Source organism: Ceratotherium simum, chromosome 27 (assembly GCF_057802395.1).
Source record: "Ceratotherium simum simum isolate JZ-2026a chromosome 27, ASM5780239v1, whole genome shotgun sequence".
Classification (NCBI taxonomy): Eukaryota; Metazoa; Chordata; class Mammalia; order Perissodactyla; family Rhinocerotidae; genus Ceratotherium; species Ceratotherium simum.
The window spans coordinates 39,930,538-39,954,121 of NC_141926.1; the positions used below are offsets into that span (position 1 = coordinate 39,930,538).

The following is a 23,584-nucleotide window of genomic DNA, read 5'->3' on the forward strand; positions in this document are numbered from 1 at the left end:
GAGATTGTAAAGGGTTGTTTTTTCCTCCTCTTTCATGTGGAGGATTTTTTTCCACCATATTTGCAATTTTTCCTCCAAGTCAAGTAAAAAAAATCCGATAACTTCAAAAGAGATGTTTTTATTCCAGGTGCTAAGGAAGCCCAAAATATAACTGGAAAAAAAAAACCTTTAGTGATTTAATAAATCTGTTGCCTTAATTTTGGAGACAATAATACATAGGGTCCTGTTGAATAAAATTTTGGAATAAGTAAGAAAACTCAGAGTTAGACCTCCACACCACTAAGAGGTTAATTTATTTTCCTTCATAAATGTCACACTAATATCTCAGAGATAATCAAGAAATTTACATTTTATCTTCAACACCTAGTAGAAGACAAAGATTCTCTTGCAACATTTTCTTATGGAAAAGCACAGTCATATAGCTATTTGATTGCTGCAGAAATGGGTAGAAAAAGTAAAGAGAAGGGACATTCAGGAGCTCAACTTTATGATCTACTTACTCAACTGATAGACATTTGTGGTAGCCGTCATTTATTGAATATAAGCCAGATGATTGATCATATATTTATGTATGATTTCCAACCTTCACAGGCTGCCAGTTAGGTATCATTATCCCACTTGACTCTTGAGATAAATGAATGAAGCCCCAAATCATACACATCCAATCATGGCTAAGCCAGAATTCAGAGAATGACTTCATGTCCAACTCAATGCTCTTTGCCATTCATTCATTCTGCTTCTCTATTCATCCCCCAGTCGGAATTCTAACGTAAATACTTGCCTTTTCCACCACTTAATGCCACTGCCCCATTGACTTAATTCAGCAAATATTATGTAACAAAAGGACACTCAGTAAGAGATAGAATGCAGTTTTTTGAAACACAGTTTTTGATTACCACTTTAAATGACAAGTGAAACATTAAACCAGACCGTAAATGCAAAAGCTAGATAGATTGTGACGCATATCCCGCAGGTGCTGGAACAGGAACGGGAAATTCTATCTGCATCATGAGTAACAAGCTCCTCAAGCTCATCTTTTATTCGAGTGCCTAGAATTTGTTTTTTTTTAATTTGTTATAAAGTTAAAGAAATTAATTCCTCAATTATTTGCAATCCATTAAGTTCTCATTTGCAAAATTTAAAGCTATCCGGGCCAATTTTACTTAAAATAATAATGTAAATAATTTTGAAGGGAAGAGAAAGGAAAAAAATTAGAGGAGAAAGTTAGGAGGGGACGGTTAACCTTCTTAACAAGAAACATTGGTTTTTAAAAAGTTTAGAGACTTTTTTCAAAAAACAATGAGGGACTAAATAATCTGTTAGGATCTAACCTGTCACTATTTTGTTGTTCCTTAGATCATTATAATTTAGTGGTTGAAGCATAGACTAGATGTCCAATAAATGAGATGATTTTCTAGGGCCTAGTTCAGAGATCTTTCAAAAGTTCGAAGAAAGTCTAATTTGTAAAATAGCCAAAGGTGAAATGGTTCCAAATGAAATTGGGGAGGGAGGTAATAACCCTCAATAAAGCAGTCTGGAAGCCTCTAAATTCAACAGCATCATTTTCATGTGAGAAAATCGGGCTCAGAGAATAACAGCATGTTAAGCTTAAAATAAATTCAGAAGATAGTGCTAAATTACAACTCATTCTCTTTTACGACTTCTAGTGGTAACGGTAATATGGTCATAGCAAGGGGGATGCCAGACAATTCTGTAGACGCACTCATTCTCTTTTCACTTAGATTTTGATCCACTGCTTGTATGTGCAAGGATCCAATCCTTGCAATAGGCCAACAATACCCGGGCCTGTTCTCAATGGGGGAACCTCACTTATAAATCTTGCCTGTGTTCGGGAGAATTCAGGTCCCCAAATTTTCTTGGGCCCCCAGAGCCAAGGAATGTTTTAGCAGATAGTTAACACAGAGTGGAGTGTACATTCAGGGAGAAGCTATCTAACTGTCTGCTCTCTCCTTCCAGTGAGAAGCTATCTGTCTGCTCTCTCTAGAATAAGGAAAGGAGCAGAGAGTTACTACCTTTCTTCTCCTCTTAATTGGGAAAATCAAAGTGAATGATCTCAATGAGTTGGAGTACAACAATGTTTCAGAGAAACTGCAAAGGAAGTTAATAGGTTCCAAGTGAAGAGGAGGAAAATAAATAACCCCCCAGTGAGTCATCCCACGGGAACTGCCAACTGCTTGTCTTTGAAAATTCAGGAGGACACGAGATGAAACCAATTTCATAGACTCATTCAACTCTGTGCTCCATAGATTTGGGCAAATTACAATTATATCAAATCAAATTGTAGGTGAAATTGTAGATAATTTAACCAAGCCACTCCCTAGAAATCTAAGTTCATGTCTTTAGTAAGTAGAAGATACCTTAAATGTGGGCCTCACGTTAGGTAAAAATGTACATGTTGTGTTAAGGAGAGTCTGGTTAAGCAGCAGCAACGTACAGAATGATGAGAATGCAAGAGAGTGTATAGATTTATAACTCACAAGATGCACCGGGAAAGGAAACTAATACGTAAAATAGAACTAAGGGAAATATTTGAAAATTATCTGTGAGAACTCTGCCTAGCTAAGTGGAGGTTGCATTGTTCTTGTATCTAAAACGTTCGCACACATGATATACGTAATTTAAGATGGAAAGTAGTATTTCACAAGGGTGAGGACAGGGATGGGGGAAATCTGAGAAACTTTTTTACCAAATTAAAACTTCTATATAACACTAACTTTTTAGCATGACCTGTCTCTGGAAGCAGCTGAAAGAAAGAATTGACTTTGCATTGAAAGTCCTTAAAATATCAATAACTGCTACTTTCATAATCTTAATCTTTTCCTAATTGAGTCTTAATGATAATTCCAACTTCACCTTATTTAGATCTTGAGGGCCATGTCAAGTTGAATCCTGGGTTTTCAATAATAAATTTCAAATAATAAATTGTCAATTTATTAACCTAATTTCAGTAATTGTGACATAAATCCCAGTTTAAATTTCATTTTGCCCTAGTCTTTTTAAAAAGAATTAAATCGTCTAAAACCAGATTTAAACCAAAAAAAAAAAGATTTGCAAAAACCTATGTTTAAAATATTACATATACAATATATTAATTTTCAATTTACAATGATGAGTAACATTACCAGAAATAGCCATTGAATTAAAGGCTTTGTGATTTGTCTAGTACTTTCCCAAATATTATCCTTCAAACTGTCTCCAGGAAAAAATAATCCACTTAAAACACGACTTTAAAAATTGCCATGAATGAATAACTAACAACAAGGAAAATAAGTCACTGATGCTCACAGGTAGCACGGTTAAATGCATTTTTTTTTCCAGTAGTTCCATATAAACTCTGGTTCCATTTATCAAAGTTGGACGGACTAGAAAGAAAACTGTGTACTCCAGGCAAACTTTCCATCTGAGGGAAAGTTTCTGCAAACTTTCTTCTTAGTCAACCTCCGAATCCTCTGTGGGAGATAACCAAGTAATGAAATATCCTTTCTTTAGTGTGGTCATTAAAAAACTTCCTTTTAAGCTATATACGTAATTCTAAGCTAAGTGAGCTGGCATGAAATTAAATCTTCACTGAGATTTAATGTAAAACAATACTATATTGGCTTGGCTATGGTGCTACTTTTGTCAAAAGGAGAAACTATCAAACACTTGAGGTAACCTGGAAAGCACAGAGCATCTCACAGACATCTTAAAGATAAGCATTTTAAACATTTTTGCCAGTGCTTCTCTGAGAGCAAGTTCTTTAAACAGAACTTAACTTTTACAATATTAAAAAAACATACATCCCTCAAAAATAGCCCATCAATGCTAAATCAAACTTTCTGTATTTCTACAAAAATAGATGCACATAGAGCTACAAAATTGTATTCCTGAAAGAATGAGCATTTTCATTTGTGGTTCGTCTTTTCCTGACAAGGTGGTTGGTTCAAAAAGAAAAAAAATCAAAATGAAACAAAAATTAAACTGTGTATTGATAAAAGCAAGACAAAAAAAGAGAGTCGCACAGTTGGCAAAGGCTCAGATGAGGGGAAAAAACAAACAAAAATGCTTTTCTTCAATGCCTAGTACCCACTCTGCTTTCTCAAGAAAAGGCTCAAACCAAAGTCAGCTGGCTGGCACTTCCTCTTCTCCTTTCATGTCTATTGTGTCCCACTGCAGAATGGAAAATCCTCGCAGCCTCTTTTCCCAGTGGACCCGTGGATTCATGCTCCAACCTGACCTGCTAATACTGTGAGTTTCAGTACCATGGTGATTCCTTGCTCTTGTCTTGATGCTGTAGACCTAGAAAAAGTGACAATGAGAAAAACAAAAAGCATTAATACATGTGGCATTCAAAAATGGGCATAATCTATAATGCATTGCATATAGAAACCAAAAAGACAATCTAGGCAACTGTGAGGTATGACCAAATGATGACCTGATCTCTAAGGAAATTCTGTGCTTGAGTTCACAATTTTCAAAAAGCCAACCAGGGGCAAGCCTGGTGGTGTAATGGTTAAGTTTGGATACTCCACTATGGCGGCCTGGGGTTTGCATCCTGGGCATGGACCTACACACCACTCATCAGGCCATGCTGTGGCGGGGTCCCACATACAAAACAGAGGAAGACTGGCACAGATGTTAGCTCAGGGCTAATCTTCCTCAAGCAAAAGAGGAAGATTGGCAACAGATGTGAGCTCAGGGCCAATCTTCCTCACCAAAAAAAAAAAAAAAGAGAGAGCCAACCAACACAGTAGGTGACAAAAACTCTAGACTAGAGCAGTGCTATCTGTACAGTACAAATTCTTACTGTGGTTTTTATTTTCTTGGAGTATGAGTGAATCAATAAAATAAAATAATATAAATGAACCTTTTTATCTTCTAATTTCAAAAGAAGCTGATATTGGGGGAAAAAGATGTAACCAATCTTTGGGTATTTAGGCAATGCTTCAGTTAATACTTTTCAGCAACCATCAAAATGATACTTTTGGACTAAGGTAGTAAATAAATTCTAATGTTGTTTTGAAATGTATTCCATAGTGGGGTTGCTAATAAATTATGGTGAGCAATTAGACATGGTTAAAAACTGAATCCGGTATTGTCAGTAAAATAGATATAGTTGGTTCATAGCTAATAGCACAAACCTATATTCGATTCATAAATTTACTTATTTTTAGTGCATCTTCCTCCAGAAAAGATTTAAGATGGCTTATAAAAATCCACACTTCACAGCAAGAAAATAAAATTTATAGGTAAGTTTAAGAAAATAGCGACAAAAGGAAAATATGTGAACATGTACGAATTCCAATTCAAAGCTAAAATGATGAGGAAGAAGTTTATCAAAGAGGAAACACAGAAAATGTGACTCTGATCTGGTTAAGTCAATTGACTAATTTCTGATATGGGCAATTTGCATAGCACCTTCAGCTTACACCCTCTTGAAGTAGCTTTCTTCAGTTTATTTTGTCCTGAGGCATAACCCTTTGGAAGAGTAAAGACTCAGAATAATAGCTGCTCTTAAACTGTTTAAAACCAAGTATCAAAACATGAGGGCAAGGCAATTAAACAATGAATAGAAATGCAGTGTGGTGGCTGTGTGGGTGCCGGGACTGCAGGCTGTCTTCTGGATCCTTGATCTAGAACTGTTGTTAAGTCTGGGCCGGATGTCCGAAATTGAATAGTTCAATGAGCCAGTGTGGTTTTAAATTGTAATTGTTACTAAAACAGCTGCAGTGATTTCGTTTCTTGTCCCTCAACCTGTCAAAGAATTTTATAAAACAATGAGTGTCATTACAAAACAGCCACAGTCAGTCGTTGATGGGAGACTTTAAAATAATCTACAAACAGATTACGTAAAAGTAGAGAGAACAATAGAAGGAGACAAAGCAGCACCTCATAGAACCACAGGTCGCCATCCACGTTCCCTAGCATTTATGTGTGCTGGGAAGAAGCAACACTTCCCGAATGCTAGAAGATTAGTTCCATCTTCGTTTGTTTTTCCCACGTACTAGTATTATGTTCAGATACAGAGTCAATAGTTTTCCTTTCCCATTTCAAAAGAAGAGGAGGAGGATAAAAAGGAGGAAGAGGGGAAGGAAGGGGAAATAAAAGGATCTGGGGTATACCAATTCACTCTAAGTTTGCTTTACTCATTTTCAAATGATTTTGTGGTTAGAATAATTTGCAACCTGACATAGTCTGTGTTGGGTGACTCATAATCTAAACCACCTTAAGTGACAATATGCTGACTGCATAAATAATTTTTTCATTATTAAAACATCTCATCTTCTACATGACTCAGTATTTCCACACTTGAAGACTTCATCAATCTATAGAATGTCAGCACTGCAAGTCATAAATAGTGTTGGAATGATCAAGTGGTTTGAGTATCTTTTTTTCCTCTTAAATAAAGGCAATCCCTAGTTTGGTTTGCAAAGACATATGACACCTTCAAAATCACGTTAGCCTTTTTCCGTGGACAAGTATTGCATAACTTAACATGGCCCTAAGTTTTCCAACCAGAATAACAGAAGGTGTTCTCTCATTATAACTTCATCTCTTTAATTTTTTTGATTCCAAGTCTTTGCATTACTCCAATGCAAACCTTAAAAAAATCAACTCATCTACGGCCTGAAATGTATTAAATATCTAATTTAGTCCTAGTGGTTTAGCTCCTTCTTGGTGATGGGACATAAATCAAACCTTTAATTAGCAGGTATTCACACCTGTAAATTTCAAAAAGAAAGGCATAAATAAAGCACAAGAAAATGAACAACCACAAAAAAACCCTACTACTACTAAGTTGCAACAGAGAAGCATGGCTATGATTTTTCTTGTTAGACAATTAGAGTTAGAGTAGATCAGGATCTACAGTACATTTAGTTTTCCCAGCAAGGGTTAAAGGGGACAAGGTCATTAACCTATGATCCTTATGTGGTCTACATATATCGTTAACCCATGATCCCTATTGTGATCTACATATATTTGGGATTTCCCCAAATTTTCTTACCAGAACACAAAATCCACTCTGCTATAATTTTCTCCTACTCAGGCATTTTTGCCTTCTTACTTCCCTAACTCAAACCTATGCTATATTAGTTCAAAACATATCCTGAAATCTCCCCACTGGCTGTTTGAAATTACCCATGTTTATCTTCTCCATATTAGTAAGTTAGTTTTAATTCTATTGTTTAGTCTATGAGATTTTCAGAAGAAAGGAAAATAAACATCATAAAAATGATGTCAGTGAACATTTTCTTAGGTCTGAATATGCCAGGCACTGTGCTAGATGCTTTACATGAAATATCTCATTAAATGCTCCCAACCATGCTATAATAATATCCATTTTACAAATAAGAAAATTGAGCTAAGAGAAGCTATGCAACTGTTAAGTGGTAGAGCTAGGACTGAAAACAAGGTGGTCTCATATCAGAGTCAGTGGTCTTCACCACAGCATGTATGACTCCCCCTATACGCACTGTATTGGCTGTAGGCCGTGGCGCTAGCCTATACTCCTGCAACTCCGCCAGTCAAAATCCTTTATTTAAATCAATTCAAGGAAAATTTAACACATTTTTATATTCCTTTTTGCGCTGTTTAAAAACACGCTGATTTAACAGAACCGATATTAACATTAACAAAATAGCTCACTCAGTGATTTTTTTAAACTATACATCTGCAATGTTTTCCCTAAGACACAGTAAATGACTACACAGTAGTTTGTTATACTTTAGATAAAGACTACTCAATTGTGTAACAGGATATGTCATATTAACTGATGTGTTTTTTGCTATGTATCTTTAAAATAACCATCCTCCCCTCCCCGCCCAGACTTCCCCAGTGTAAACACTGAAGACGTAGGATGGCCATTTGGCTCATGAGACGGTTGTCAGAAATGGGACCAGAGAACAAAGACATCACATTGTTGGCTTCCGAGTTTGAGAGTCTGGGATTCAGTTAGGAGAAAAGCTTAAAACGAAATGAAGCCCACAGACCCAGTTTCTTGCTTCAATTCCAACACCACTGCTCACCAAAAGAAAAGGAAAAAAAAATCCAGACCAAGGAAGAGAGCAAAGGAAGTATAAACACAGAAAAGAAATGTAGTATAATCAGGAGCGGGAGAGAAGTCTTGGTCAAAGATCATAATATGATTTCTCTTTAAAGTCTGAAGAATATGACTATATAACAAGACATTGTAGCTCATTTCCTCATTTTTGAGTTGAGATTTTGGGGAGGCAACAGCTTCACAGATTCACTTCTTGCAAAAGTCTCTGGGAATAAGGAAATAGAGATGGCAACAGGGCGTGTCTAAGCATGGAAAGCCTGGAGACTTCCCCTCCTTACTTTCCCTCAGCTCCTAGGTGTCTTGGAAAAACATCCTCAAGTTCCCAAGGGCCCTGCAGGAAGGGTACAGGAGTTAGAGAGAATTCTGGGGGGGGCCTGCTACTATGTTCCCCAGCTGCGAAGTGAGTGCCCCATGGCAGAAGAATTGGCATGGGCCAGCCCAGCTGAGCATCTTGGAGGGATCACCAACACTAGGAAGCTGAACTCGAGTTAAAAGGCGGGGGGGGATGTACAGAGAATGTGCTGAGAAAGAAAGTGGGGAAGGGGATATGTCTGGAAACAAAGGCCAGTGTAGGAATGAAATGACAAGACCAATAAGCAGACAGCAACCTCTTACTTGACAGTTTTCGTGATGTGACTAACTCTAGGAATACAGAGGCAGTCCCTCATAGAGGGAGAGGGAAGAATCTGAGAAGAGGTTTCAACTCTAAATGGGACCTTGTTTTAAGCTGAGAGTAATGGAGAGATCATTAGGTTGGACTAAGAATACTCAGAATTGATGAGGTTAAGTTTTCTGCTTTTGGGTAGAAATAAATAATAAATTAGGTTACTGAAAAAGTTACACTCAGGCACCCTTGAGCTTCAGGGGCTTCTGATGGTCAGAGTCATATCCACCAGAAAAGCTCGTCCTCCTTCCGAGGAAGCATCATCACTTGACAACACCACTGACTATGCTCTTAAGGAAGCTGAATACACTTCCAATTAATGTTATTGCTGGAGATAAAAGAGGTAATGTAGTAACCTCACACTGAGGAACATGCTGTTGATAAAACGAGAAGAAAAAGAAGAACATAAAACGTGGAAGTGTCGCTAGGATATTTTATGACCTAAAAATAAAGTACTTATGTAAATAAATAGAAACTTTTCATTTCATAGATGTTAAGAGTCTAGAAAGCCTTTTGGATGAGAATACTTGCTAGTAGACTGAAAGAAGCTGGCAGCTTATTCCTAAAAATGAATCCCCTGCTTCAGTCCTGCTTTAATAAAGACAAGGCATATTTATCACAAATATAAAGACATATAACGCTGTGTTGGATGCTATTTCCAAACATCCAACCTTCACCAAAAACCTGGCATCTAACGCTGACACTTGACAAATGACCACAAAGTGATGCAAGAGACAGTCATGTTATCTTCTCCTACTTTATACAATTATCACTGGCAATGATCATCCGACTGCATTTGTTTGTCTGAGCCCTGGGGCAATCAGTTTAAATACTAGTTAAGAATTTCTAAATAAGATCTATGTGGGGGTAGCACCTTAACACTAACATAGGGGAAAAAAATGAGAGTGAGAGCTATCTAATTTGGGAACTATGATTTCATTTCAGGGGAATATCGAGACAGATCATGTTTAGCTATCAGAGAGACCGCCCTTCATTCTTTTTTAAAACATCTTTTTTTTTAAATTTCAAAATGTCATAGATTTCTTGTTTAAAAATCAAGTTAAGGAGTATTTAGAAAGTAAACAGTTCTACATAATACCCTGTAATGACACAACTTGCCGCGGACACTTCGAGGGTATACACGTATGCACATCCCTATTTATACTGTGCTGAATGTGCTTATTTCACCAGCAATATTATCTTGGAAAGCCATTCCGTGTCAGTACATGTAGATCAACCCTTTTGGAGGGCTGCACAATATTCATTCTACCCTATATCATAAATTACCTAATTCTCTATAGATGTACAGCAATTGGATACATACACACACGTGTATAAATATACTTGTTCCTTATGTGAATATTTTGGGAGATAAGATAAATTCCTAAAAGTATGTTTGTATAATTGCTGAATGCAAGCATATATCTACATTTACGTTTACATATTTCATTATGGATGCTAAACATTTCAGGAAATTTGTACCAATATTCATAATTTTTTTTACTATTCATTATCATTATTATAGATTAAAAGTATCTAATTGTTCCAATTGCATCTCTTTCAGTATTAGTGAGGCTGAACATTATGTGATTATGGCATTTCTTTCTCTGTGTTTTATCTTTGGCCAATTTTCTATGCTTTTAAGAAAGCAATTTCCTCATTGATTTCTAAGTGCTTTTTCTATATTATGTATATCAGCCTTTTCTCCCCATGTATTACAAATATTTTTGCCAGTTTGATGAGCACTAAGTACCTCCATATTTAGTACTTAAATGTTGGATAATACTTCTTTTTAAAGTCATCACAAATAAGATGTATTCTTGAACCAGACCAAAAATTAAATTTATTATGACACTTGAATTACAATTACCCTCTTTTCATTACAACTCTTGCACACTAAAACAATGATAAAAGATACCTGTGACAGCATAATAATTTATTAGCAGAGGGAGGTTTCACTATGTATAGAGATGTTTTCTTGAGGCACATTTAGAATTGACTTAAAATCTCCATGTAGTAGGACTGTCAGAAACAATGAGATGAAAACTGTCTGAACTTGTCAAAGTATCTTTAAGTTCAGATTCAAAAGAGGAGAAGAAATATAAAACTCAGCAAACCTGATGTTACCAGTAGACCGTAATTTACTACATTATTGTAAGATGCAGAGCACCTGCACACCTCAGGCAAACACTGCAGGTGACGAGCAGTTCACGCCCAGGTGTTTCCCGCTGCTCCTGGCCCAGACAGCAAGCCCCCTTAGTCTGTCTGCCCTCTCAGAACTTTCCTCTCTCCGAAACTACGAACTGTCTTGTGCACAGTCTCCAGCCTTTGTCTTGAGCGACACCCACTTCCCCAGTCTAGTGTGCGTCAAAATGCCCAGCTGAAAGGGAGGTTGGCAAGTACTGTAAGCATCAGGATGTGGAGTTACAAATCTGAACCAGTCATTGTAGAAATGATCTTGTGGACAAATACAAAACATAAATCACAGAGGTAGGTAGTTTTTGATCACAGCAGCAATTTACCATGCTCAAAATTTGAATGTCAATATGATAAACCTCTTGGATGAAAGAAACTGGGACCAAGAGATGCAAAATGGAATTTAGACACTGTCTACCGATTGAGTGGCCTCTATTTCAAAAGCAGATTTAAAAAACTTTGAAGACAGAGGCAAAGAATAAAGGATAAAGGGGTGGGGAAGAGTGAAATGGAATACCCTCTGTAATTTCTTCTACAGACTCTCCCCCAGAACTGGAGAGGAGCAAGACCAAAAAAATGCTTGGATCACTTATTGTAACTGAAACCACAAGTTAGTTATAATAGTCTCAAGAGATTCTAACTATCCAGACATCTGTTGGATAACAAATGCAGCCAAACATGCATCTTTAAAGAGGTTTCTAGGTTATGCAGTGACAGCTTTACGATCCAGAAAATAGATAATCCAACTGGAGAAGAGCTAATCTGGATCCAGAGTTTATGCGTAGAAATATAATTAGGGACCTAACATTGACACGGAGAATGCTGTACCTGGAAGGATGAGTTATTTAAGACTCCAAAATTTTAAAAATTATCTCAGAACTGCAGAAATACAAATGTATTTTTATGCCCATTTGGTTTAAGTAATCAATCTCTCCATTAAATCAAAACATTTTGGAAAATATTCAGTAGGAATGAGACATGTTACACATATATCAATTCTACATTGACATAAGTAATTTTTCATCTCACTTATATGTGACATGAACACAACCTTGCTCTCTGACATTTTCCAGAAAAATGTGTCCAATCCAAGCAAACATAAATAGGCCTTCAATGATTCTGAAGATGCTAAGCATCACCTGATACTGCTCAAACGAAGCAGCCATAAAAATAAACAATGCAACACACGCTTGTGGTTGACAAAAGTTATGAAGTTAAATCTCCAGTACATCAGGCTGGATCCAAACAAAAAGTGGCATACTTTGCCTCTCATTGGTCTCTTGCAAGACTTTTTTTTGGTCATCCTTTGGCCAAGGAATTTAGAACATGTTGGCCACAGACAACTGTTTGTGAAACCTTATATTGTTGATAAATAGAACAATAAGAGAAGAGTTAGGCAGCCTGAAAGAGAATAAAGAGAATCTGTAAATTCCTCAGGCCATATAGAATTTTTGTATAGAATCTTTGTAGCCTATTTAAAAGCTGATGTAAAATTGTCTGGGGACAAGTTCTGCAACAGATTTCTTCGTTTGAGCTGTTTCTTTTAGATGCACCCACATTTGAGACGAGAAATAGCAAAGCGTTCCTGAAAAGATGATTTACTGATACAAAAGACACCAACCCCTGAAACAGGCCTTTTAATGCTTTGAGTAGTTCTCCATTCAGAGTCACGTGAGAATTACCCAGGAGTGTTTTGAACCTCTAGAGCTCACCTCTCAGGCAAGCACGTTAAGTTTCTCCTGGGAAGACATGGTGTAGTTTGGAAAGTCCCCAATCCCAACCACAGCTAGTTGATGACAACTCCTTTAAGAAAACAATCAAAAAATGACAGCAATGCCTAATTTTGCTTGCCTTTTTTATGAAAACATTTCAGAAAGCAAGAGATGCTACCCAATTTATATAGCAATAAACAGAAACTTGTTTACAAAATTAATACTGGAATGGAAAATGAATCAGTTTTTAGTTCACAAAATTTTTAAAGATTAGCATGTATTAATGGTGTTTTGCTGAGTCTAATTATATGCATAGTCTCCAAGTTTCTCGTGCTGCACATAAAAAAATTTCCTTTTGATCTATATGAGTGATAAGAACAAATATCTCAACGATATATAAGCACAAATAGGATCTATTTTTTTTGTACCCTTTCATTCCACATGGCAGAGTGTTCTAGATAGAGAAAACTATGTTTACAAATGTCAGAGATAGGGGCCAGCCCAGTGGTGTAGTGGTTAAGTTAGCGTGCTCCACTTCAGTGCCCTGGGGTTTGCAGGTTCGGGATCCTGGGTGCAGACCTACACACTGCTTGTCAAGCCATGCTGTGGCAGAGTCCCACATACAAAAAGGAAGAAGATGGGCTAACAGATGTTACCTCAGAGCTACTCCTCCTCTGGCAAAAATAGGAGGATTGGCAACAGATGTTAGCTCAGGGCCAATCTTCCTCACATTAAAAAAAAAAAGGCAAAGATATACATCCTGATAACCCTTCAAATTCTTATCTTCTTGATTCTTTATCTTGCCTCTCCTATCGTCTGCCCAACCAATACAAAAGCACTCAGTTTTCATTGTATGGCCAGTATCAGCAAACACCACTACTGGGAAATTTAGCTCCAACAAATATCACAGTTATTCTTCAAAAATAGAAACAAATTAAGTTAGATGAAGTCAGGAAGGGAAGAGGCATTCAGAGCTTGCATCTCAATTACTCACGATGCCTCACATCTCCAGTGTGAATTCCTGTTTCTGTTTGAAATGCACCATATTTATTAAGAATAATGAGAGCATTAGTTTGTTGGAGTCTCTCAGTTGTGTCAGAGTAGGAAGTAGCATCTCCATTTTGCATCTAAGACAGAGAAGGAGTGGAGAGGTTATGAGACTTCCTCGACGTAATACAGCTGAGTGGTAATCTGGGTCCTGGAATCTATTTTTCAGTCCTCTGCTGTTCCCATACACATCTCTGGACACACATTTCTACATCTCTGCAAAGATTAAAGTTCCTTATATTGACCATCATTTTTATGACCCTTAAGTGATTTGTAGGGGGACAGTAAATTATTAATAAAATCAGTCTCTACCCTCTCTTCTTGTCTGTCTCTTTTTCTTATACACACCCGTGTATACACATATATTTTTTTCTTCTAAACTCCTCCTCCCTCTCTCCTCCTTAAATTCATATTAGTGACCACAATACCTTCAGCCCCAAAAGGAAACACAAGGTGACAAACTACTCTTCTCAGCTTTCACTGAATTATATGTGCATGCACACACCACACAGACACATGCGTACAGGAATTCTTCCCATCCTTTTTTCACAAGAAGGGCATATATATGCTCTTCTTCATCTTTTTCTTTCAGTCAGCAATACCACATAGAACATAATTCACTCAGAGATCCCCCTCTTGATGGCAACACTCGGTTCCAGTGTTTTGCTACTATGAACATTGTCACAATAAACGTTTTGCACATATATCCTCATATGCTGCTGCTTGTATTTATGTGGCATAGATTCACAAGATGAAGAATGCTGCACCAGAGGTTATGAGTATTTTCAACTGTAATACATTTTCCAGTTTACTTTTTAAAGAGCCTACAACTCTTTAATTTTCTACCAGCAATGTATGAGAAAAAAAATAAAAGCATTTTCCCTTAACCAAGATGTCTTTTACAAGGATTCACATACACACACACACACACACACAATTATTTGTATTATTTTGCAAATGCATCCTAAAACATTAAGAATGCTCTCAGAAGGCTCCTGCACTTGTTTTATAAGACAGGAAGGAGATCTGTGAGACAAAATCACCATGCTTTGGGTGCTGTGACATTATGGCATCATTCTAAGGATGAAGGCCCAGAAGGGAGCATGGCCAAGACCTCCACGGCAGGGGAATTTCATTAAGGTCCTGCAGAATCCAGCCATGAGTGCTGGACGCTGACGGCAGTGCTCTGGAATGCATTTCTCCCTGGATGCACCATCCAGTTTCTGTTCATGCAGACCTCACTCCCTGGCTGGGATCTCAAAGATGGTTTCCATTACCCTCCTGCTCACAAAATTGTCGTTCTGGACATGTGCCCTATACAAGTAACACCATTCACGAGTATGTAAATATTTTAACATACCTTTGGTGGTTGTTTCTCTCAGTGGAAAACAGGCTTATGACATAGTCCAAAGAAAAAGAAAAAGTTTTGCAGAAAGTGTGAAGCAATCGGTCTTTAATTACTAGAGGCTTTATTGTTATTGAATCATAATAAACTGTAAAGAGAAAGTATTAGTTCATAAACTTTCTGCCTAGTATTTTTTTTCAATCTGCAACTATCACTTTGTAACATTCTAACTATCCAAACTGAGATAATGCCCTCGAGGTAAGTATCCAGAAATCTATAAATCTTTACTGAACAGCACAACTGCCGTTGAAAAATCACATAGTCCTAGGGCTGGCTTCTATATAAAAATGACATTTAATGTGTCTACTTGTTGAAATCAAATGATTAGAAGTGAGCTTCTCTGCCTATTCTGTTACAATACCATTAAAGAAAATTTTCTAATTTCCTCATCGTTTATAAAAATTACTAATAATGTCAGGAAAGACTTCGATGAATCACTTCAGAATTCAGATGACTAATGGATATGCCCCATGAAAAGTGGTGAAGTAGACAGGAGGAAACTGCTTTTAGTTGAGCCCCTATAATATATGTTACTTTTTTTTTTCTTTTTGCTGAGGAAGATTCACCCTGAGCTAACATCTGTTGCCAATCTTCCTCTTTTTTTGCTTGAGGAAGATTATCCCTGAGCTAACATCTGTGCTATCTTCTTCTATTTTGTATGTGGGTTGCCACCACATCATGGCTGATGAGTGATGTAGGTCCGCACCCAGGATCTGAACCTGCACACCTGGGACCTGAACCCACGAACCCAGGCCGCTGAAGCGAAGCGTACAGAACTAAACTACTAAGCCACAGGGCCAGTCTTCAATATATGTTACTTTGATGCTCTCTCTTCCCTAGGGTGAAAAATACCTTAGTGCTTTAATATTTTACATAAGTCATCCTATCCTGTTAATTATTACTGCAGCTCTCCAATGATTTCTCTCAGAATTTACCACATCTCTCTTTCATTGAAAAGCCTGGAACTGGAGCATAATTTTACCAAGTAAATATTCAAATGTCTTGGTTTGGTAACTCTTGGTTTCCTTTAGGCGTTTTGTGTAAATGTATATGTCTAGAGAGAGAAATGGATAGAGGTTATTGGATGAAAAGCTCCATGGTTTTAATACCCTTAATACTCCAAATGAAATTCCAAAATTAAGAACATTTTAACAAGGAATGTTAAAATAGTTTAACAAGGTTATTCTGAGAACTTTCGTGCCCAATTTTTGCCCAGGCTTGTCAGCACCAGACCACCTGCAAGAAAGCATGGCTCTTGAGATATGATCCAGAGAGAGGGCAAACTTACACATTAGACGGAAAAACAAGTGGTAACTTGATGTCCATCTCTCTTTTAGGGAGAGAAACTGCCTCCTCGTTTGCTGCTCTGGTACCTTAGCTAGTTTTCACTCTGCTGTTTCACTTCCTGTATTTGATAAAACACAGGTATCTATGTTTCTATAATGGATTTCAATGTAAAGCATCCCTATAGGATTGAGCAAGACTGAGCAGCACAATCTTAACCAATGAAGTAGTATAATCAGTGCATCTCAAAGAGAGCACTACAGAGCAATTTGGAGCAATAATAACTACAACTTAAACTGCATTAAAATACAATTTTTGTCATTTATGAATGATGTCCCTTTCACAAAATATTCAGATTAAACCAGATTTTTTAAAAAAATATAGTTTACAGGCCTTATACCATAAAACATTCAGAAAATCATTTAAAGTGCTTCTACTTTTATGACAGTATTGGACACAGTGTCTATGAAGAGAAAAGAATAGATAAGACAGATATTTGTGTACTCCTAATTTCTCCGCTAGTGTCCAGTTGCTCCCTATCCATTATCAAAATTTAAGTCCTCAAAATAATGTTTTTCTAGGTTTCTTAACAGAGTTATTCTATTGGCAGGTTAATCAAGCCCACTGGTGTGCAAGTCTCTTCAGAAATAATTCAGTTTATGCCTTGACATCTGAGAGAATACTAGAAACACAGCTTCCTTTACTTATTGAAAACTTCACAATCTGCATTTAGCAAGTAATTTTTACATCTAGTAGCTATTGTAGTTCTGTTTTCAAGCCAGAAACAGTATCCTATTTTGTGATACATAATCTTGATTTCACTCGATATCTGAAGATATGTTTGTTAGTGAGAGATGAACCAGATAATGCTTGATATCTGGCTATACTCATAGTTTGGGGCAGAAACATGCAATGATTTACTCATCGAATCTACTACTTATGCAAATGTATGACTAATGCTTATATGATGAATTTTTTGAGAAGCAGGAAGTACATCAATATATGTTAATTCCTTTTTAGCTCCAGATTTCCTGAACTTGTGATATAGTACAGAATATTGTTTTATTTTTTCATTTTAGACTCCCTAAATGTATCTTAGCAAAAAGAACATGTATATCTCAACTCTAAGCTGTTTATGCAAATTTTATATTGAGTTATTTTGACATGTCTCAAAGTAAAAAAAATAAATTTATAACAAAATTGTAGTGAAAATAACATGAGGGATCCTAAGAAAAATAAATCTGTGAATCTAGAGATGAAAACAATCTCAAGGCATGAGCAGCTTGTGTTTATAGAGAAGAAGTCACACCACAAAGCGTGACTCCTTTCCTTTTGGTAAATTTAAATACAGTGGATGAAGTGGAAGTTATAAATAAAATCAACTTTGTATTTCAGTAAAAAGGCCTCATTAACAAATTTTTACTTTTAATTCAAACTGAATGGGATATGAAACATTGTACATCTTACATTAGGTAAATTATTGGTAATAACAAGGAATGAGAAGGACAGCATTTCAGTGAAATGTATCTTTTGGTTATGGCCACTGAAAGATGAACAGTAGCTCAGAATTTACTTAATGTCATCTCGAAAAGATCTGAGCATGATAAGGAGAGACATATCCTTCATATACACACATCTAATAATATCTTGTATCATAATCACAAATATTTCCACATTTACGTCTCTTCTTCCTGATACAAAGGGGCTCAGTACAGGACTCTGAGCTTACTGATGTTAATCCTCCATATCTGGGGACCCCCCCCTTCTTCAGCTTACCCTTCTGGGTATTATCTTTGGGCCCACCCACCCTTCCTAACCTATACCTCTTCACAGCAGCTTAAAGGTGAAAGTTACGGATACAAGTTGAAAACTATGGCTTTTATTATAGTGGAAAAAACTAAGGGAAATAGCATTTCCCAAAGAGCATTCCATGAGAAGTTAATAAGGATGCTAAAAACAAAATGTGCCCATAAGAAAATCAGAGTGCAAAAATTTTCTACTGAACAAAATTTAACATGTTTCTTTACTGAAGAATGTATAATAGTCTTTTATATGCTAAAGGGGATTGTGATCTCAAAAGAGAAATGTAGCAGGCAATGTTTACAAATTCATTTCACTATTGACCTTTCTTTTTTTCAAGTAAGCCCCTATTATCACATTCTGGAACCACTGTTCCCATGGAACCCACAGAACCCAGTTTTGAGACTGCTAGAGGAAAGGGAGAAGCTGAATGTGGGATAGGTGATAACAGCCTTTTGGTAAAGATGGGTGTTTTCACAAGCAGAGCAGATAGAGATACACTATGATCATACCCACACCCTGATCAGTCCAAGGTATCTGTAGGTAATATCAGTCAACAGAGGGAGCGATAAGTGAGGGCGAACCAGGCATGACAGGAAAGTAGGGTCAGGACAAGGGTGAAGCAAGCAAGGTACCCTGGGTACAAAATTTAAGAAGGTTTGTACTTGCACGACGCTGAGAGTGAGTATCTCTCTAAATTTTGAGCTGAGGCACCTCACTCTCCTCACCCCAGCTTGGGCCTTTGAGAAAAAATGGACCATCTCACTTCATTCTTATGGAAGAATTTTGCCTACCAAACCTCAGAACTCTATTCTATTACTATATTACTATACTCTGTAATAAGTTTTTTAAAATTAATTACAGATACAGTAAATGCTCTTTGAAAAAAAATTCAGGACATAAAGAAGTATATAAAATAGAAAGTGAGGTTCTCTCAACCCCACAATTCTACTCTTAGGTATTTACCTAAGAAGACTGAAAACATGTATTCACACAAAAGCTTGTACATGAGTGTTCTTCCAGCATGATTCTTATTAGCCAAAAAGGAGAAACCAACCAACTAATGAACGAAGAAACAAAATGCGGTGGGTCCATATAATGGAATAGTATCCACCCCTAAAAAGGAATGAAGTTCTGATACATGCTACATGGATGAATCTTGAAAGGACAGGCTAAGTGAAAGAAGGCAGACACAAAAGGCCACATATTGCACAACTCCATTTATATGAAATGTCCAAAGCAGGAAAATCCATAGAGGTAGAAAGTAGATTAGTGGCTGCAAGGGCATATGGGGAGAGGGGAATTGGGAGTGACTCCTCAGAGATATGGGATTTCTTGTTGAGATGATGGAAATGTTCTGGAATTAGATAATGGGGATGGTTGCACAACATTGTGAACATAATTAAAAAACCACTGAATTGTACACTTTAAAATCGTGTAGTGTATGATATATGAAATATAGCTCAACAATAATATTTTAAAAGATAGAAAAGTGAGGGTGTGTCCACCTTCCCTTACATAGCTAGAATTTATAGAGTAACTATCATGTGCAGGACACATTTGTAAATGTTTTACTTCATTAACTCATTTAATCCTCAAAATAACCCAATGAGGCATCTTTTTAAAGATAAAAAAGTTGAGGCACCCAGAGGGTTAAGTAATTGCCCAAAGTTCTGCAGCTCATAAATGACAGAGCTGGGCTTATAAAACCAGGCTGTCTGGCTCGAACGCTCAGGTACCCACTAATTACCAGCAGTAATGATCATTAAGAGTTGGGGGTATATACTTCCAGAGAATTTTCACTGAGGGAGTACAGGTGCACACATGCATGTGTGTGTACGTAGTTAGATAAAAATCACACACATGGGACCATACAAGGGGTCAGAAAATAGCATTGCATAGGCCCAATCAGGCCCACTGTCTGTCTATATATAGCCCATGAGCTAAGAATGGAAGAATGGGTTTTATATTTTTAAATGGTTGAGAAAGAAGAGAATAAAACAAAAAGTAGTATTTCATGACACATGAAAAGCACATAAAATTTAAATTTCAGCATCCATCAAAAAAGTTTTATTAGGAGACAGCCTTTCTCATTTAAGTTTTGTCTGCGGCTGCTTCCACACGACAAGAGCAGAACTGAGTAGCAGCAACAGAGACAGTATGACCCCCAAAGCAGTAAGGATTTCTATCAGGCCCTTTGCAGAAAAATTTTGCTGACTTCTGGTTTATACCAGACACGGTACTCTAAAACTTTCTTTGGTCATTAAGCAGTATATCATGTCCAACCTTCCAGATTTCCTTAATTTCTTTAAACGGCTGCAAAATAAAAATGAACCTAAAATTACTCAAACTTTCCCCTACTGATGAAAATGTCATATCCTTTACCAAATTGCTCTGAAAATGGCTGCATTAATTTATTTATCTCCTAATGGAATGTGAAAATGACCTGCATTTTGGTGGCCTATGTACCTGGACTTTGAGAGGTTTCATGCCTGTCTCGCCTGAATGCAGGCTCTTCCTTTGGCTGCTCCGTGGCCACCCAACATTGATGCTGAGTCCTAAGCCGAGCCACTGTTCTGGGCTGCGCGGTCAGGTCAATGCTGCATTGACTGTCTAGAGGGGTCCATCCCTCATTCTTCTCAACTATCCTATCTTCCTAGCTTGGGCCTATTATACAGAAGCTTCTGTTCTTTTATAAGTAGTTAGAAAGAAGAGTAGCTCCTACAGTTTGTCATCCCCCTGTAGTGGATCCTGTGGTGGGCTCTCAATCCCTCCCGATTCCACACAGAGACATTCATTCCCCTCCTGTTGGCAGCTCATGACTTTCAGTTGTTTCTGTCTTTGGGAATTGCCTTTAGTAGAACAAAGCTTCCTTGCCTAATGTCATGTCCCCTTTCCAGAGGCAAATCCATCCAACAGCCAGTCAGTGCAGGAATAGAAAAGCTCATCCACCTTGACTTAAGGCAGGACAGTTATAAAGGGCCATCCAAGCACCTGAGCTCCCTGAAGAATCGACTAAGGCTCAGTTGAATTTAATCACAGTAAGGCTTCTCCTGCCCAGCTCTTCTCTCATCCCACGAAGAAGCTGCCCTGAGAACACTACCTCATAAATGCTCTACAATCAAACCTGCATCTTAGAGTCTGTTTCTCGGGGAAACTGACCTAAAACACTCCTCTGTAACTCTTCCCAAAGGAAGAGAGATGTGATATTTGATATATGATGCCTGAGTTTCGGGGAGAAAAATGAGCATATGTGGCTCAGCCCCTTCCACTCCTTGTTTTGGGCCAGCCTTATGCAGGGCAGTGCATGCTCCTGCCGCTCCCGCCCTTTGGAGGGCAGGCACACCACGGTCATGCCCCAGAGGATGCTTTTCAGAGGCAAATCTGAGCAACCATCAATCTCTTTTCACAGTAATGGGGCTCTAAATTGTGTGACAAGGAAGATGTCTATGGGAATCTTCTCTGAAGTCTAGATTTTCCCCAGGATTGGATCTCCCAGAATCTAAATTTGGCCAAAGATACTATGAAGTCCAATTGTGGCAGTAAGGTGAACCTAGGATCTCCAATTTGGCCTGATCAATGATTATGCTAATAATTTGATCTTCATCTGCTTGATTTCTTTGTCTTTGTTTCTCAATTGGGTCAACACTATAGGATAGGGATGAATCATGATCCTCATCCTAAACCCACACTCACAAACAGCGGCACCACGTACATCCAGCAGGTTAATCTTCATCCTCATTACTAATCATCAATAGTCTAAATTTATCAGTCTTAATAAATAGTCTAATTTAGCCATATATACAGGGAGACGCTACCCCAGCAACTCCTTAGACTGGGCAGGTCTCAGTTCAGATCCAGCTGGAGCACCTGAGATGTAGGCAAGCAGTTTTCAAATAGAAAAACCGAGCCTGTTTCCTTATTTGTAAATGAACCTAAGAAGACCTACTTTAGATTTAATTTAGGGATGAACAGCAATAATATATATCTAAAGTACCTCTGGCAGTACCTTACAGAGTGGGTCCTCAATAAATGCTAATTCCTAGCTCAGTAAGTATCAAGAACTGGGGGTCCTTGGTTCCTTTCTCGATTTTTCAGAGAGAACAAAAATTTTCTCTCCTACGTTTCCAAAAGATAGGAGGATGACTTTTCATCCCAAAGAGACTATTAAAATCGAAATTCTGAACAATGAGTCAGTAAATCAGGCCCACACCAAAGTTGTTAAGTAGAAAAGTAGATAACAAGTGACAGAAAATTAGAAGCAGTGAGCGACAAGCAATCACGTCCATTTTCCTCTTTATGTTATAGAATGCACAGAGGGGGTGTCCCTCTGTTTGTGTCCCCCAAAAATTCGTATGTTAAACCCTAACCCCAGTGTGAATGGTCTTAGGAGGGGGGCTTTAGTAGGTGATTAGGTCGTGAAAGTAGAACCCTCATGAATGGAATTAGCGTCCTTATAAAAGAGACCCCAGAGAGCTCCCTTGTCCCTTCTGCGATGTGAGGACACAATAAGAAGACAGTGTGTACGAATCAGGAAGCAGGCCCTGGCCACACATTAAATGTGCCAGCACCCTCATCTTGGACCTCTCAGCCTCCCAAACTGTGAGAACTAAATGTTGGTGTTCAAGCCATCCAGTGTATGGTGTTCTGTTACAGCAGCCCCAAGTGACTAAGAAAGGAGTAAACATTCCCTTTGCCTGCTAAGGGCACTGTTAACTCTGGTTACACAGGTACCATAGCAGTGAGACAAGGAAGAGCCTCCAAAAACTGGCTGCCCATGACAGCAGCTACCGAACTGGGACTCTACTCAGATCTGGGCCCAGGCATCAAACAACTCAAGAGCTTCCTTCACTCTGCTAGTATGTGGCAAAGGAGGAAGGAGAGCCTGTGGTGGTTAGCCCCATCACATTCTCTTCTCTGAAAGAGGGAGAACCAAGTCCCCTGAGAGTTTGTTTAGAAAAGCAGCTTGAACCCAGAGACTCCATAGGAAGCTGGGTGAGGCCAGGCAATGACCAACATTGGAAAGCTCAATGGAGAACCAGTGACCAAGATAAGAATGTTCCACTCAGCTCAGGGTGAATGGCACTTGATGCTGGGCATTTATTACTCTGGGAGAACTGGTTCATTTATTACTCTGGGAGTTCTCTGCTGTGAACCAGCATTCAGATTAAAGATCCTGCACGCTATAGAAAAACCAAAGACAGAGTGAGTTTCTTTAAACTTCTGGAAAGAAAGTTCTAATATGTCACAAAGTGGTCCAGCAAAAGAATCTGGGATTGGAGGTGGAGGTGGGTGACTGGAGCATAGACTCTGGGGATGTAATCACTGACTTGATTTGTCTTTTTAGCTTCTGATGCCTGTGATTTCATGAACTCAAAACCAATAATACTATTAATATAACTAGTCTGGTCCAA

At 37.9% G+C, this 23,584-nt stretch overlaps 1 protein-coding gene across 3 annotated transcripts in view; it reads right to left on the bottom strand.

Annotated features, from left to right (window-relative positions):
- Window positions 1-274: 274 nt before the first annotated feature.
- Window positions 275-23,584, bottom strand: part of VGLL3 (vestigial like family member 3) — a 52,616-nt gene continuing 29,306 nt past the window's right edge. For all 3 annotated transcript variants that reach the window (XM_014795047.2, XM_014795046.2, XM_004440076.3), the window contains exon 4: window positions 275-4,299. In XM_014795047.2, the coding sequence (XP_014650533.1) occupies window positions 4,256-4,299 (44 nt within the window). In that variant the 3' untranslated portion in view covers window positions 275-4,255. The remainder of the gene's footprint in view (window positions 4,300-23,584) is intronic.